Source organism: Amphibalanus amphitrite, unplaced genomic scaffold, assembly GCF_019059575.1.
Source record: "Amphibalanus amphitrite isolate SeventyFive unplaced genomic scaffold, NRLGWU_Aamphi_draft 000484F_arrow, whole genome shotgun sequence".
Classification (NCBI taxonomy): Eukaryota; Metazoa; Arthropoda; class Thecostraca; order Balanomorpha; family Balanidae; genus Amphibalanus; species Amphibalanus amphitrite.
Genome location: NW_024881978.1, coordinates 356,703 through 370,208, shown reverse-complemented (window position 1 = coordinate 370,208; position 13,506 = coordinate 356,703). Strand labels below are relative to the sequence as shown.

At 48.0% G+C, this 13,506-nt stretch overlaps 1 protein-coding gene across 2 annotated transcripts; it reads right to left on the bottom strand.

The window, feature by feature from the left end:
• Positions 1 to 1,475: 1,475 nt before the first annotated feature.
• Positions 1,476 to 13,342, bottom strand: LOC122392381 (TWiK family of potassium channels protein 7-like). Of its 2 annotated transcripts, none has more exons than XM_043387183.1 (9): positions 13,159 to 13,342; positions 12,806 to 12,911; positions 11,411 to 11,516; positions 7,587 to 7,747; positions 6,855 to 7,138; positions 3,519 to 3,639; positions 3,125 to 3,288; positions 2,775 to 2,845; positions 1,476 to 2,485 (listed from the first exon to the last, which is right to left on the bottom strand). In XM_043387183.1, exons 2-9 carry the CDS (start codon positions 12,851 to 12,853, stop codon positions 2,064 to 2,066), a joined length of 1,377 nt encoding a protein of 458 aa, XP_043243118.1. In that variant the 5' UTR covers positions 12,854 to 12,911; positions 13,159 to 13,342; the 3' UTR covers positions 1,476 to 2,063. The 2 variants fall into 2 exon arrangements, with proteins under 2 accessions (XP_043243118.1, XP_043243119.1); XM_043387184.1 differs by having other exon boundaries at positions 12,806 to 12,904.
• Positions 13,343 to 13,506: the final 164 nt, after the last annotated feature.

Here is a 13,506-nt window from a genome sequence, read left to right as displayed (position 1 = left end):
ATATGTGTATTGTGTGTAATGTGTGTTTATAACGTAGGTAGCTTTAGGACAGGATAGGTTAACTCCTCATACCTACATTACATGACGACATTTTCAGTTACCTACCGCAGATACCTGCATAAACTAAATGCATATAAGAAACGGTCTATAATGCGAAGCTCAATGTGTAGTGCAGCTAGTGTTTGTGATACGCATTTGACTGTTGCTCCTCGTGAATCTACGGTAGGAAAGTGTCCCGCACAAGCTACATGAAGCAGCGGTGATGCCCTGGGGTAAATGTGTTCACGTGTCGCATCTGTCTGCATAATTTAATTCGTTTAATTACTAATGAGTAATGGCAAAGATGATTCGAAACGGCGCAATGCGCATGTTAGTTATAAATGCCATTATTTATGTTTATATGTATTTATGTGCTAGCGCGTCTAATGTTGGTGCCGGTTCTCATAGATCTATATGATCTCTGTGTATACCGGTTCTCACGTAAAGACATGTTAGTTTCGCAGCGCATTTGATGTTCTTACTTCTTTTATGAACATTTATGTTAAAATTGCACGCTGATTGCTCGGACAGTTGGCAGGAAGGATTTTTTTCGTGATTTTCGTTGTGCGGCTCTTTTAAAGGGACCCTCCCACCTTCAAAAAAGTTGATGAATTGGCACGAAAGTGATGTCGCTCGGTTCGGAAAGAGCGAAAACGAATATCTACCAAATTTCATCGAAAAATATTCACCGGTTTTCAAGATATTAGACTTTTACTTTTGTTTACTTTTTGGGATCTCCGCTGTTCCTAGCGACTTTATTTGAAAGTGCGGCATTTGTTGCGCGCAAAGCAGCATATACCACCGCGTGCTACCAAACGTTTTAGTAAAAGATTTAAAAATCGTTAGATCTCCGCTGACGTCACAAATTCTAAGGGGGCATACCAATGCACTAGCCCCTTAGAATCCGAAAACTGCAAGTTTGAAATTCCATATCTCCGAATTAAAGCATTTGTCGATGTTGTGAGTGCCCAAACCGGTATTTGCAGGCCATGGCCACCAATTTGGCTATCTCAACTCAAAACTAATGTTAAGGTGGGAGTGTCCCTTTAATACTACCGTAGGACAAATGAGTCTGTGACGGCGCCTCTATGACGATGTTCTCAACACATCAAGTTGTCAGCTTTGTGTGCGTCGTGTGATTCATCAACTGATGTAACTTTCTGCCGATAATTGCTTCTCTCACTGTTGACTAACGCTGACTGGACTTCCGAGTGATGTGCTGCTGTTATATGTTATTACTTTTCTGTCTATAGAGTTGTCATAATCGAGCAAGCAATGACCGTGCTTTCTGTTATTCGTAAGTCCTGTCAGCGCCAATCATCCACGAATCAAGTCATGGGGTGGAAAAAGGAAAAGAACAGTCGAATGGCCGGTCAGACACGAATCTTTGGTTCACCGGAATCCGATTCCAATTACGCCTCCTGAGAATGGCGTTCTCTTTGTTCGGCTTTTATTCACGCCACCGACAATCAGTCCGGTATGGCGGTTATCACATGTCAGGTCACACAGCGAGCTTGGGGGAGCCGGCGGCTGGACCGCGGGGCCACGGGAGCACCCGCGGCCGGTCGGAGAGGAAGGGACCGGTGCGGGTCTCCCGCGCCCTCTTTGGCACGTGTACGATCACCAGGGTCCCCAGTCCCTTCGGTCGGTGGCCCGGCGCGCTGGGTCCTCCAATGCCGCACATTTGGTAGTCTGAAGATGGGTCGCAGTCGGCCTGACTTCAGAAGATGAGTCAGGCCTACTGCGAGCCAGCAACAGGCTCAAGCGACAGCAACACATCAACACATGTAATCTACAATCAACTCTTTGTCACTCATTTAACACCAACATGAAGTAGAACCATCCAGTTGGTATGCCTCTGCTTCGGTACAATAGAACAATCGCTGGACATTCTCTCTCCCGTGCGTAACACAATGTCGAAGCGCGTGCGAGACACTCGTTCGCAGATCCTGTTCGGAGTCCTGGTTCTCGCCGGGTCGTTATCCATTCTCAGTCGTTCGGCGGACGCGGTGGGCGGTCCCTCGTTACGCCACGCCCATTTCCTCGTCAATGAGCCGGTCGGTGGCGGCGACTCTCTCGGGCTGTTCGACCGGCGGCGGTCCGGCGGCGGAGGCCGGCCGTGAGTTGATGACCCGCGCGGACACTGGCCGAGGTGCCGCCTCCGCAGCAGGCGGCGACTCTTCCGCCTCCTCCCGGCGCTTCTTGCTCTCCTCTCGGTCCTGATCGCGCCGCTTCTTCTTCTTGCGCCGCTTCTCGCCGCCGGCCGGGGCGCCGTCGTCGGCCAGCGACGTCTCGGGGATGCTGGGGTCCCGAGAGCGCTTGTACTTGATGCGCGAGTCGGTCTTCTTTTGCGACTCGATGATGCCTACCTCGGCGGCGAACCAGTGCACCTTGGCGACAATCTGGTCCTGCATCATCTGGATGCACATACTGATGAGCGCCATACCTACGGTGACGAAGAGAGATGTTATTAGGCGGGCGGCGAGGCCGCGAGCGCAGGATAAAAACGGCATTATTTCCCTAATTATTATTGATTTAACGGAAGTAGCCCCTTTTTGTGGCTTTTAGTCGATGGAAAAAACGGCAGATACATGATGAGTTTTTGCGTTTCAACTCGTCACATTTCCTGCGCACAATATGCCTGTTTTTCCGAATATCGAATATATGTACCTATAGAATAGCTAATTAACATTTAGTGAATAATTGGTAAACGTTATGCATGCCTTTGTACGCACCGAAGATGCAGTAGAGAATGGTGACCATCATCTTGAACGCTGCACTTGCACCATCTTTGTAGTCGAGGAAGCTGAGAAGGGGGAAAGACGTTTATCGAGCAAGTGAAGCAGGTTGTTGTCAATCACTTCGAATGATCTTCTTAGTATACGACCTTTTATGCGGGCTATCTGGTATTTTTTTTTTTTTTATACCGGGGCCGCAACTACTAAATTGGGTGCTTCCTTTACACTCATTGCCATTTGCTAAAATGCCTGTTGGTAACGCTTATGGGGTCGCGGGGCGTAAAGAAGTGCTACTATTATATTTACAGCTACACTGAGTTCGCCGGACCGTCCCACTCGGGGCTGACCTGTTTCCGGGCACCATATCTCCGAATCCGATGGTGGACAGGGTGACGAAGCTGAAGTAGCACGAGCTGCCGATGTCCCAGCCCTCCCAGTTGGAGAAGATGACGGCGCCCATCATCAGGTAGAACACAATCAGCACCATGTTGATTGTGATTGGCACCATCACCTGGAAAGCAGCGTACTCGGTTAGCGCGAGTGTCACCTAAGCGAAGCCACATTAAAGAAAAAAATAGACGGGCCGCATTTAAATCGGTTTCAATATGAAAGTTAATCGGGGTAGTCTTTCAAATACGCGTTTGATATGTAAAAGACACCCTGGCTGCTACTCCAAACTTCAACGAATGGGAAAGTCCTGCTTACCATAACCCGTTGGCCGGCATGTTAGTCTATCCTCACCTCGTTGGTGGGCATGTAGGACTCTGAGCCGACTTTGTCGTTGGCCAGTCGTTTGACCTTCTTGCCGAAGCCGGCCTCTGAGTGGTACCGGCGACTGCGGCACCATCGGCAGCAGACGCGACTGCAGGACAGACGGCATGCTGAACAGCTGCGCCATGAAACGCTGGCCGCTTCTGTGCGTCATTAGTCTGGTACAATGACGAGTGAGCGTTGCGAGACAATAAACATTATTGACCCGATAAGTTCGGAGGCATGAGTGTAACAAATGCTATTGTGGTTGAACGAGAAACAGGTTGGAGCTTTGAAATGAATCTACCTCACCTTTTAGATTAATACATAAAACCGAGCTCACAGCATAAATGGTGGGTTATTGAAGGCCAAGCTATACCAAAAGACGACTAAGGAAGCTCGCCTTTTGACACAACCTTCGATCGCAGACACTATAAAGGAAAATTGGCCAGCCTAGCTCAACCTTGCGTTGAACAGAAGCTCCTGACAATGGTTATATCGACAATGCTCCCTATAAGACGCTGACGTCAAACGAGCTTGCTGGCATTATTATCGTGACATTTTGTACCTTGAACCGGGCTGCTAGCGTCCAACGATAGTGGCTATATTTTCAGTCATGCGTTCATTACGCGGCCGATAGTCTGCAGAAAACCTTGTACCTACTAGCTGTCGTCTGATAGAAGCCTGCGGCTGAATAGTGGTCCCGAGCAAATGGGTACTGACAGATAATTGTTCCATATTTCCTCTTGTAGAAGCACCTAATGCACTGTCAACTCTTTCAGGGGACGATCGATAGCGGTACAACGAAACGATATTCCAAGGCTCATATATGCAGTATAAAAGCAAAGTTTTTTTGTACACACAGTCAGGGGCGGATCCAGCCGATCCGTTTGGGGAGGGCAAAAGTTTAGCCGACCATCGGCGACTCCGACCCACCACCGCGCCAGTGACCAAGTTACTTCACAACGCCAGTTACACCATCTTACCGTAAGATGGTGTAAAATGGCTTATGTTCACCCGTGCCCAGCCGCGCTGGGGCTCCTGGATTTTCACGCCCCTGGGGGATGTTTGAACGTCCATATCCCTTCTAACTCGGCTCCTGGGCCACGTAGCAACACGCGGTAGGCGGCGTTTGAAAGAGTGTCAAACATAATGACCAAATTACCCCAGTCACTTTTAAGGTCAGGTCAGATGTCAGATCACCAGGGCCCATCAAAGGCCAAATCCCGATAATACATATTTAGGTCCAGTTTCGACAATTTTTGAAGAACTGGCGCATAACTCGGAAACGAATAGAGCTAGAGCGCCCCAGAAAAGCTAATTTGATAGCACTGTTACTGCTCTTTCTGGATAATTCGCTCAGATTGGACCTAAGATCAACGGTTTAGCCTCCAGGGGAAACTGCCATAATATATACTATTTTTACGGGAACGGATTTTCTGCGATAACTTTTGAATCAAACCTTGTGCGATCTTACTTTTACCGGCATCGTGTTCCTCTTGCGAAGGCGCGTCGAATGAGTTATAATTTGATCTTAAAAAGTGAACCTACAACTTTGACATTTGGTCAAGTCATGACCTGACCGGAAAAGGTCGTATTGCATATCAGTCGATCCGTATCGTAAAGCTGAACGCATCTAAGGTGTTTCTATTGCTCTAGAATGCCTCCAGCAGAAGTTATTAGCGCATTGCTGCAAACTATTGCATATCTTTCGTGACCTGAGATGATCTCAGGGACATAAGGAGGGGCCCGGGTCACGGGTGCTATTTTCCGGTTCACTGTGTGCTGTTTAGGTTGTAACTCGGTATTGTTAAGAGTGACGTTTCTTATAAATTTAGCACGAATGTTTGAAAGGGCGGATTGACGGGAGCTGGACCTACGCTAAGCAGAGCTTGTTGCGTAGATCCCGACCCCTACCGTCCGATCGCGTAATTCCGGGTGACAGGAGAATTTAGTTTAACGTTTAACGATGCCAATGTTTTACGTGCTCTTCGAAGCCGGACACGGCCTGTCCCACTCCTGACTTTGAATGCCTGCGGCTGCTCCCACCAACCTCAGACCATCCCCGTCAGGAGTCTCAAATATCGAGCGCCGGAGCGACTCAAACCCGGGCTCTCACTACCGGGAGTCCACTGCTTTACCAACTGAGCTACCGGACAGGAGGTTTGCCCAAAAAAAGGTGCCTTTCAATTTTCTCTTATTGACTTATAGTGGAGAGGTCGCAAAAATGACCTAGCCCTAGGTCATCGATATAAAAATCATGTGACTAACAATTTGTACGTAGGTACTGTTACCCTTATTAACTGCTGAAAGTTTCAAAGCGATCCGTCACTCGGTTTAGCTATGGCAAGCATTGGAACTGTTTTTAGGTTATACAGCTTAGTGACTTCGTGACCTTGAGAGACCTTGGTCTGACATTTTCAGAACATATGCAAAAAATAGGTATAAAATGGCGGCTAGGCACGTCGCCGTTTTTTTTTACGCGGAACGCTCCACAGCAATGTGGCTCCCAACAAATGACAAAACTGTGGATTGCTTAGGTAATTTCGAATATACCGAGGTAGGGTGGTGGGCGTCTTACCGACTGGGCATCTTGCCCCGTGTTACCCCACACCATGGCCATTGGCCACACTGCATATGCTTATGCATGCATTCAGTTCAGGGGGTTCAATCTAATATCAGCATATCGACCCAAAATATCAGCAGCCAGTGGTCAGCTCCTTCCTTCGGAATGGCCGTCACGGAAAGAAGCCCTGCTTTTCGTCCATATAGGCATCGACGCCGTATTAGATTTGCTCATCGCTACATGCTTTGGGAGGGGCAAAAAGATAGTCTTGCCCACACGATTTGGCTTTGGGGAGGGCAAATGCCCATTTTGCCCTCCCCTGGATCCGCCACTGCACACAGTTTCCAATAGGTTTAATGGGTGTGCTGCCTCATCAGTGTCCAACCTTTTCGATGTCATAAAAGAAATTGGCACCACTTACTGCAGTTCAGCTACACGAGGCGACTTTTTTATTGCAGCGTGGTTTCTGCACGAGTCTGCCCATCGTGCATTGACGCTGCTAGGAATCGCTTGATTGACTCGATACGCATTATCCGACACCCGTGACAATACACAAGCTACCAAAGGCGTTAAATAATGAGTATAAGGCACAATATAGGACTCGACTCCGGCGTCAGCCCAGTCAGTGCAGCGGGGCTGTGATTCGGTCGCCGCGCCTCTCACCTGTAGGTCAGTGCGTTGGCCATGGTATCTCCCTCCGTATCTCACCTGGAGGTCAGTGTGAAGGCGCTGCCGCCTGCCTTGGCGCCACCGCCTCTCACCTGTAGGTCAGCGTGAAGGCGCTGGCCATCGTGTCGCCCACGTTGGCCAGGTAGACGAGCAGCAGCGGCGTGCCGATCATGGCGTAGCAGATGGTGAACATCTGTCCGGCGAACGTCACCGGCGAGATGTGGCCGTAGCCGATCGTCGTCATGATGGTGATGGTGAACAGCAGCGACTTGGGGAACGTCCAGTCGTAGTTCCAGTCGTTCACCGTGCCGTCGTAGTTGTAGGCCTCCACGGCGTTTATGATAAAGGTCTCCATGGTTTTAAGGTTGTCTTTTACCTGTGCGTGCAGTGAGTTTATTGGGAACTTTAGGAAAGAAATACAGCTGGTATGTGCATGTGTTGTTGTACATGTATGTAAATACCTACATGCATCATTTGTGTGTTGATATCGCTCTCGTAAAAATAGATTGTAGATTTTTACCTACAAGACACTGCAGGATCTAAATAAGTACACACTTAGACCTATTTAAAGCGTTCATGGTCATTATCTAAAGCTATTACGAAAACGAAATCATGGAGCATATTTGAAACGAGCTGCACATTTTGTTTTCACGAGCTGCAGAAGTGCTATTTCATTTAGGTACAGTGCCATTAAATTAGCACAATGGCTGCTCATGCAACGTTTAGCGCTATTCTTGCCCCAAATACCTATAGCAATGTCCATCATAACACACAGGATCGCATGCGGAGCAGGCGAGCATATGAAAACGCCCGAATGCACGCACCTTACGGTCCCACTGGACAAACGTCATGTTCTTGCCCTGGTAGTGCCAGAACAGGGAGCTCATGTAGTTGTAGGCATCCTCTACGTCGGCGGCCCGCACCTTTTTCAGGGCGAACCGCTGCTCCTCGGCCGGCAGTTCCAGCTGTATAAACGCCCACGCTCCTGAGGTTAGTAAGACCGGAGCGTGAGGGACGCGGCTGCTGAGGTGTGTAATGGTACTGAGGAATAGCTCGTGATCGGCTCAGCACCGTGAACATGGGTCTCGCAGGTATACATTATTTATATACACTGTGGTATACATGATATTGTGCAGCCGCGTGACGGGTCTTTTTACGAACCAATTTTAGTGATGAAGGATCAATTTCGTAAAATAGGCACGGCATCCTACTTTTTTTGTTGTAAATATTCAAATATCCCCACCCAACTGATTTGGTAGTATTAATCATTCTGCCGCACATACTATTTATGTGTTCACTTATAAGTGGACGGTGGCGGCTGGCAATTTTTATTATGTGGCGAACGAGACTAGTCGGTGGACAATATAAAAAAAAATGTTGCTACTCATTTCTGCACCATCTGGTCAAGATAAGGAAAATGGGCACAAGCGGCCTGTAGAAAAACAAACATTGAAAGAAATCAAACCTTCTGGCTTCCTCGATTCCACTGACCAATTTCGTTCCCATATTTGTACTACGGATTGCGTAAGGACCTTCAAAGTTCAAGTTGACATCGCATTACTGAAGAGCGGCAAACATGTTTGCAGTTCGGTCATATCATGCGAGCGGCTACAGTCGCAGATACCGAGTAATAACTGTTTTTCACTCGGCCGCTTGTCTGGCAAATTTTCTTCTGCGACAAACACGTGATCGATTTGGGCGCGGAAGTTGCCAGGACGGCCCAGTGCACTATGGTTGGAAACGGCCTCACGGATGGCCGTGGGCAATCTCGGAATATATGTATATTTGGGGTGTCATTCTGTTGGAAATTGATGAAATGTTTTGAATTGGGCAGAAAAAATTATTTAGTTGCGCATTTAGTCTCCATTATTGTACGTGGAATCGGGAGTTTCTGAGAGTGGCTTTTTTGGTGCGCCGTCAAAGGTTTAAACAACCGCGCTGGTGATAGCATGTGGAGTACCTCCATGACGTTGTAAAACTGGATTATTATATATCAAAATAATCCTTGTTATGTTGGCTATCGAGTGGAGTGACTCTTTTTCCCATGCGTGTTCAAAATCAGGAACGGCATTGCATTCTGTTTGCAGTGTCACCACAGCAATATTTGCAAAATTACGTTTATGTTTCATTGGACATACAAAAAGTTCTCCATCGACCTCCATTGAGCTTTTTGGCAGAATAAGTCTCTGTTCAATTCTGCGTAAGGGGAACGTAAAAGCAGACTGCGCACTTGTGCGCAAAATCGTCCGTGAAGCTTCATCTCCCGAGGCGTACCTACCCGTCGCTTCGTTAGCACCAGGTCGACTCGTCAGTCTTGCAATCGCTTATCCTTATAAATGATGGTAAGAAGCAGGGTTGCGGAGTCGTGGTGGAGCCAAATCCGACTCCGACTACGACTCCGACTCCTGACTCGTTGCCATGACTCCGGCCGACTCTGTCTCCGACTCCGGACCCCTGCCAGTGTTTCGGAGTCGTGATGGAGCTGTTCCGATTCGGACCGACTCCGACTTCCACTGCGGGCTCCTGACCGACCCCGACTCCGACTCCGACTCCTGGCTCGTTGCCACGACTCTGGGCGACTCTGGCTCCGACTCCGACTCTGACTCCGACTCTGACTTCGACTCCGCACCCCTCGTAAGAAGTAACTGCTCGCCGCTGCACCTGGAGTATGGATATCGTGCAAACGTGTATGGATATCCTGGAGTATGGATATGGATATCCACCGACAGAGCAGACATACAGACATGCTGTAAACGCCATTACACTGCCAATACCATGGCAAATCAAATGGCTATCTATGGTTTTTGATCATCGTTCTACATTTCCCAAAATCTTGAACTGAATGTTGGCAATTTCTCGTGACTACTTCACGACCATGATGCATGCATTTCTGAAATTGATCTTTTTTCAACCAGCTACGTACTCGTATGATAAAATGAATGTCCCCATCGTGTTCTACGCCCAAAAGTACCCATAAAACATGTGTCATGCATGGGCTGCGAATAGGTACCAGTTTTAATTTTCGGGGTTATGTGCTTACCTGATTGACCTGACTTTGACCCTGGCCAGTGGCCTATGTTTGACTGACCCCTACATTGATCTGACACTCTTTTAGCACTTATATGAAGGGTTGTGACAGTTGTGACAGATTGTTTAGGACCAACTGATGACTGAATTTATTTAGGACCAACTGATGACGATATAATCGAAACGCGAAACGCGAGGCACCGATTGCGAGGTTCTAAAGTCCATGCTACTGAAAACCCGATTTCAAGTGTTTGACCTGACCTTGACCCGACCTGTGACCTCGAAATTCAACTTTAAAGTATTCATGTGAATCGTCTCGTCGCGTTCTTCTTTCGTTTGCCGCGCCTCGTGCGCTTCGCTGCGCCTATTTGTTCGCGAGTTATCGGCTGGGGGCGTTGAACGCCCCCCCCCCCGGGCAAACGGCGGATGGGGAAATACCCCAGCAACTGCCGGGTTAATCTGACGCATGTTTTGTCATTTGATCGTCATTTTATTTCTTACTTTTTTGCCCAATCTAAAAAAAAATCATAAATACTCTTTCTCCAAATTTTTGACCGTTTATGACCAATAGTAAGACACTGTGCGTCACTACGTTGATATGTCTTGCCATAAAGCATAACAACAATATCCATTCAGTAATAGCAGTATTCAAAACATGTTCAAAATGCCTCGCGATATCGATAACATAACGAAAGACATAGGCGACTTATAACATACTTGCAATGATGACGTCACACACGCGTGACGTGACGTGACCTCGTCATTTCTGAGTTACTGTATGATGCACGAAAGACACTGGTATACCTATGCAAAGTTTCATCGCAGTCGGTCTACGCATTAACAAGTTATGGGCAAAACATTTTTTCGCGTTGACCCCCGGCCATCCGTGAGGCCGTTTCCAACCATAGTGCAGTGGTGTTTTGGCCGTCTCCGCGGTGACCCCGTGTGCTTTTCCCACCGTGCCATACCGATAAACACGAATGTCCCGAGGGACAGTCGGCCGTGAGTGTCCCCCTCTATTTGGCCGCGTTGCCGGGGTACCGTCCATCGGACGGGGGCCAGGTCACACAGACAACGATTGACGGGACACGCGTATTATATATGAGCCGCCGACCCGGGGCTCGCTGCAGTGAGTGAGCCGATCTATACCCGACATTAGTTCAGTTCCAGGTCGGATTTGTGTCAGCGGCCAGTCCACAGGTGGTCGTTTGAGTCGGCATGAAATTGCGACGTGCGCAGGTCGCTACAGAGCGTGACAGGCTAAAATGAATCATTCAGTCCTTCGAATGTTATGAGAGGCGTAAATGAATGTCTCATCATGTCTTTAAAGCATGTGAATGCCATGCAATGGGTTAATAAAAAGTAAAAACGTAGAGGCTGCGTGGAGGAACATATTCGCCGTTACCCCCTCATATTGGCGAAGTGTTTAATTTTAGACTCGTGCAGGTGCATGGTTGGCACACGCTTCAGGACACCGAGGGAATGAATGAAATTAACGAAAAAGCTGCCGTCATGCGATCATGAATCATGTAATGCGCCCGTAGACGTCATGTATGTGATATAATCAAAATGCAACATGTACAACAATGTAAGGTAGGTATTTACAACAGTAAGCACTCACCAAGGGCGGCGACTCCACCCACGAGAAAGAACAGGCCGACATGTCCGAATAGGAACCTCAGGAAACGCTGGTAGAACGGCGTCGGCTCTTGGTATATGGCTGGGGGCTACAACGAAATGGTGAGTCAATAGGAAAATTCAAACACAATAATTTGTAAGAATACTGTTGAATGCCTGTCTGTTGCTATGTTCATATTTCTACCTTTCCTTCTGCGTATTTCCTATTCTCTCTTTATCATCCTCTCTAATATCAATTTCATTACTTTCTTCCGTAAAGACCGGCATATCTTTGAAATATGCGTTTCTGTAACATTTGCACTTTAACCCTCGCCATGGTAGGGCATTTTTCATAACGCAGTCTGGCAAAATGTGTGTGTGTGGGGGGGGGGGTCGATGCCACCCCCACCCCTGCGTTTCGAAACTAAGCCTCGTAACGCTGTGCAACAAAGACCAGCCGATTACTCTCAACGAGTACCTACTCGTAATTGGTGATATATTTTTGACCCGAGGTCAATATTTGACCCCCTTATGGCAGGTCAATTGTCAAATTTCGGGGAAAGCTATAATTTTCCAAATCATTTAATAGCTAATATTGGCGAATCTATGAAAGATACCGACATGAAACCTTCACGACAGTGTTTCTCAACGAATTAGCGACAAAGTGATATAGGTATAGCTGACTGCATTTCAGTCATTACTGGTATGGCGTAATCACCGGGAACACGGGACTCGGCAGGTCACACCCGCCGCCGGTGAGGACGGTCGTAATTGACCTATTGACCTTGTAAAGGTCAAGGAACAGTTTTGAGGGCGTTTAGGTGAAAATTGAACCACAGATTCGGATTCAGGACAAAAAAAAAACACTTAACACGGTTCATATCACGGAGGTCAGCGTGTGAACATGCGAGGTCTTTGACCTTGGTTTACTTTTGAAAGGTTAGTATACAATGTAAAGATTCATTTCTTGTCCAAATCTGACATAAACCACACGGGTTAGTTTCGTTCTTGTCGATGAGATCACGTATGTACGCGGAATGTACGATTTTGTCAAAAACGGTCGGAAGTTGTATCTATTATGACGTCGTAGCTCGGTAATCTGACATGACCCGATAATATATTTTGTTACCAAAAGTTGCGCAACGGATGCCCATAGATTGAAAACTTCAGCACGATCCGGTCAATAGTTCAGCACCCATCGCAAAAAAACTCAGGGGGGGGGGGCATCGCATCGACCCCCTTCCTACCAGGGCGAGGGTTAAGCTATTGCTATTGATGCATGTGTTTGTTGATTTTTTTTTTTGCAAATACGGTATCCATAGGTTCATTAGGATCTTATTATTCACGCATTCACACACTTTGAACAAGTTGTATTTCATTTTAGAGATCGGTGTCTTACCTGAATGCCACCGTCCAGCAGTGGGCTGCTAGAGCCCTTGGAGTCCATTTTCGGGCGCCTTACTGACGGCGGTCGAGTTGTCTAAAGACGCCCTCTAACCTGGAAACTGAACGCGTATTTACACACTTTAACACTTCCGAACATAACCAACGATATGGGCTAGTAATTTGTGTAATGCCAGTGTCAAAGTGTCCGTTAGGTAAATTCATGATACTGCAGGAGAATTATATGTTCAAGTGAGAGTAAGACAGATGGCAGTGTGCCTGAAGTAATCAGTGTCAATTGAACACCACATACGTTATGTTACGTAACCGTAAGTCTGCAGAATTAGCTCGTCACCTCCGCCCACTCACCATGGCTTGCCGGCCGCCGGGCCGCCAGCGCTGGAGGTGCTGTCCGCCGTCGGACCGGTCGGGGCAGACGCACTGGGACCGTCTGCGACCGGTGCCGCCCGGGCCGACCGACCACCCCCGCGGCTACTCCCCGCGGTCACAGCGAGTCGCCACGCTGTCACCAGCAACAAACACCGACCCCTCCCCGCCGCGCCGGCCCGACATGGTCAACGACGATCACCGATATAGCGGTCACCCGCGGCTCATCGGTTAACAGTTTCCACCAGGTTGTAGTAATGCAAAAAGTCCAGTACACTCAGATGCCTCTATTCACACCCGTACCCGCTCGTGTCCCGGAGCGCACTGCCC

Coding starts and splice junctions, on each gene's coding strand:
- LOC122392381 (XM_043387183.1), bottom strand. CDS start 12,853: ATGGACTCCAAGGGCTCTAGCAGCCCACTGCTGGACGGTGGCATTCAG. Junction 7,139..7,586: donor TTGTCCAGTGGGACCGTAAG/GTGCGTGCATTC, acceptor CTGCACGCACAG/GTAAAAGACAACCTTAAAAC. Junction 3,640..6,854: donor GCCTTCACGCTGACCTACAG/GTGAGAGGCGGT, acceptor TCTGTCCTGCAG/TCGCGTCTGCTGCCGATGGT.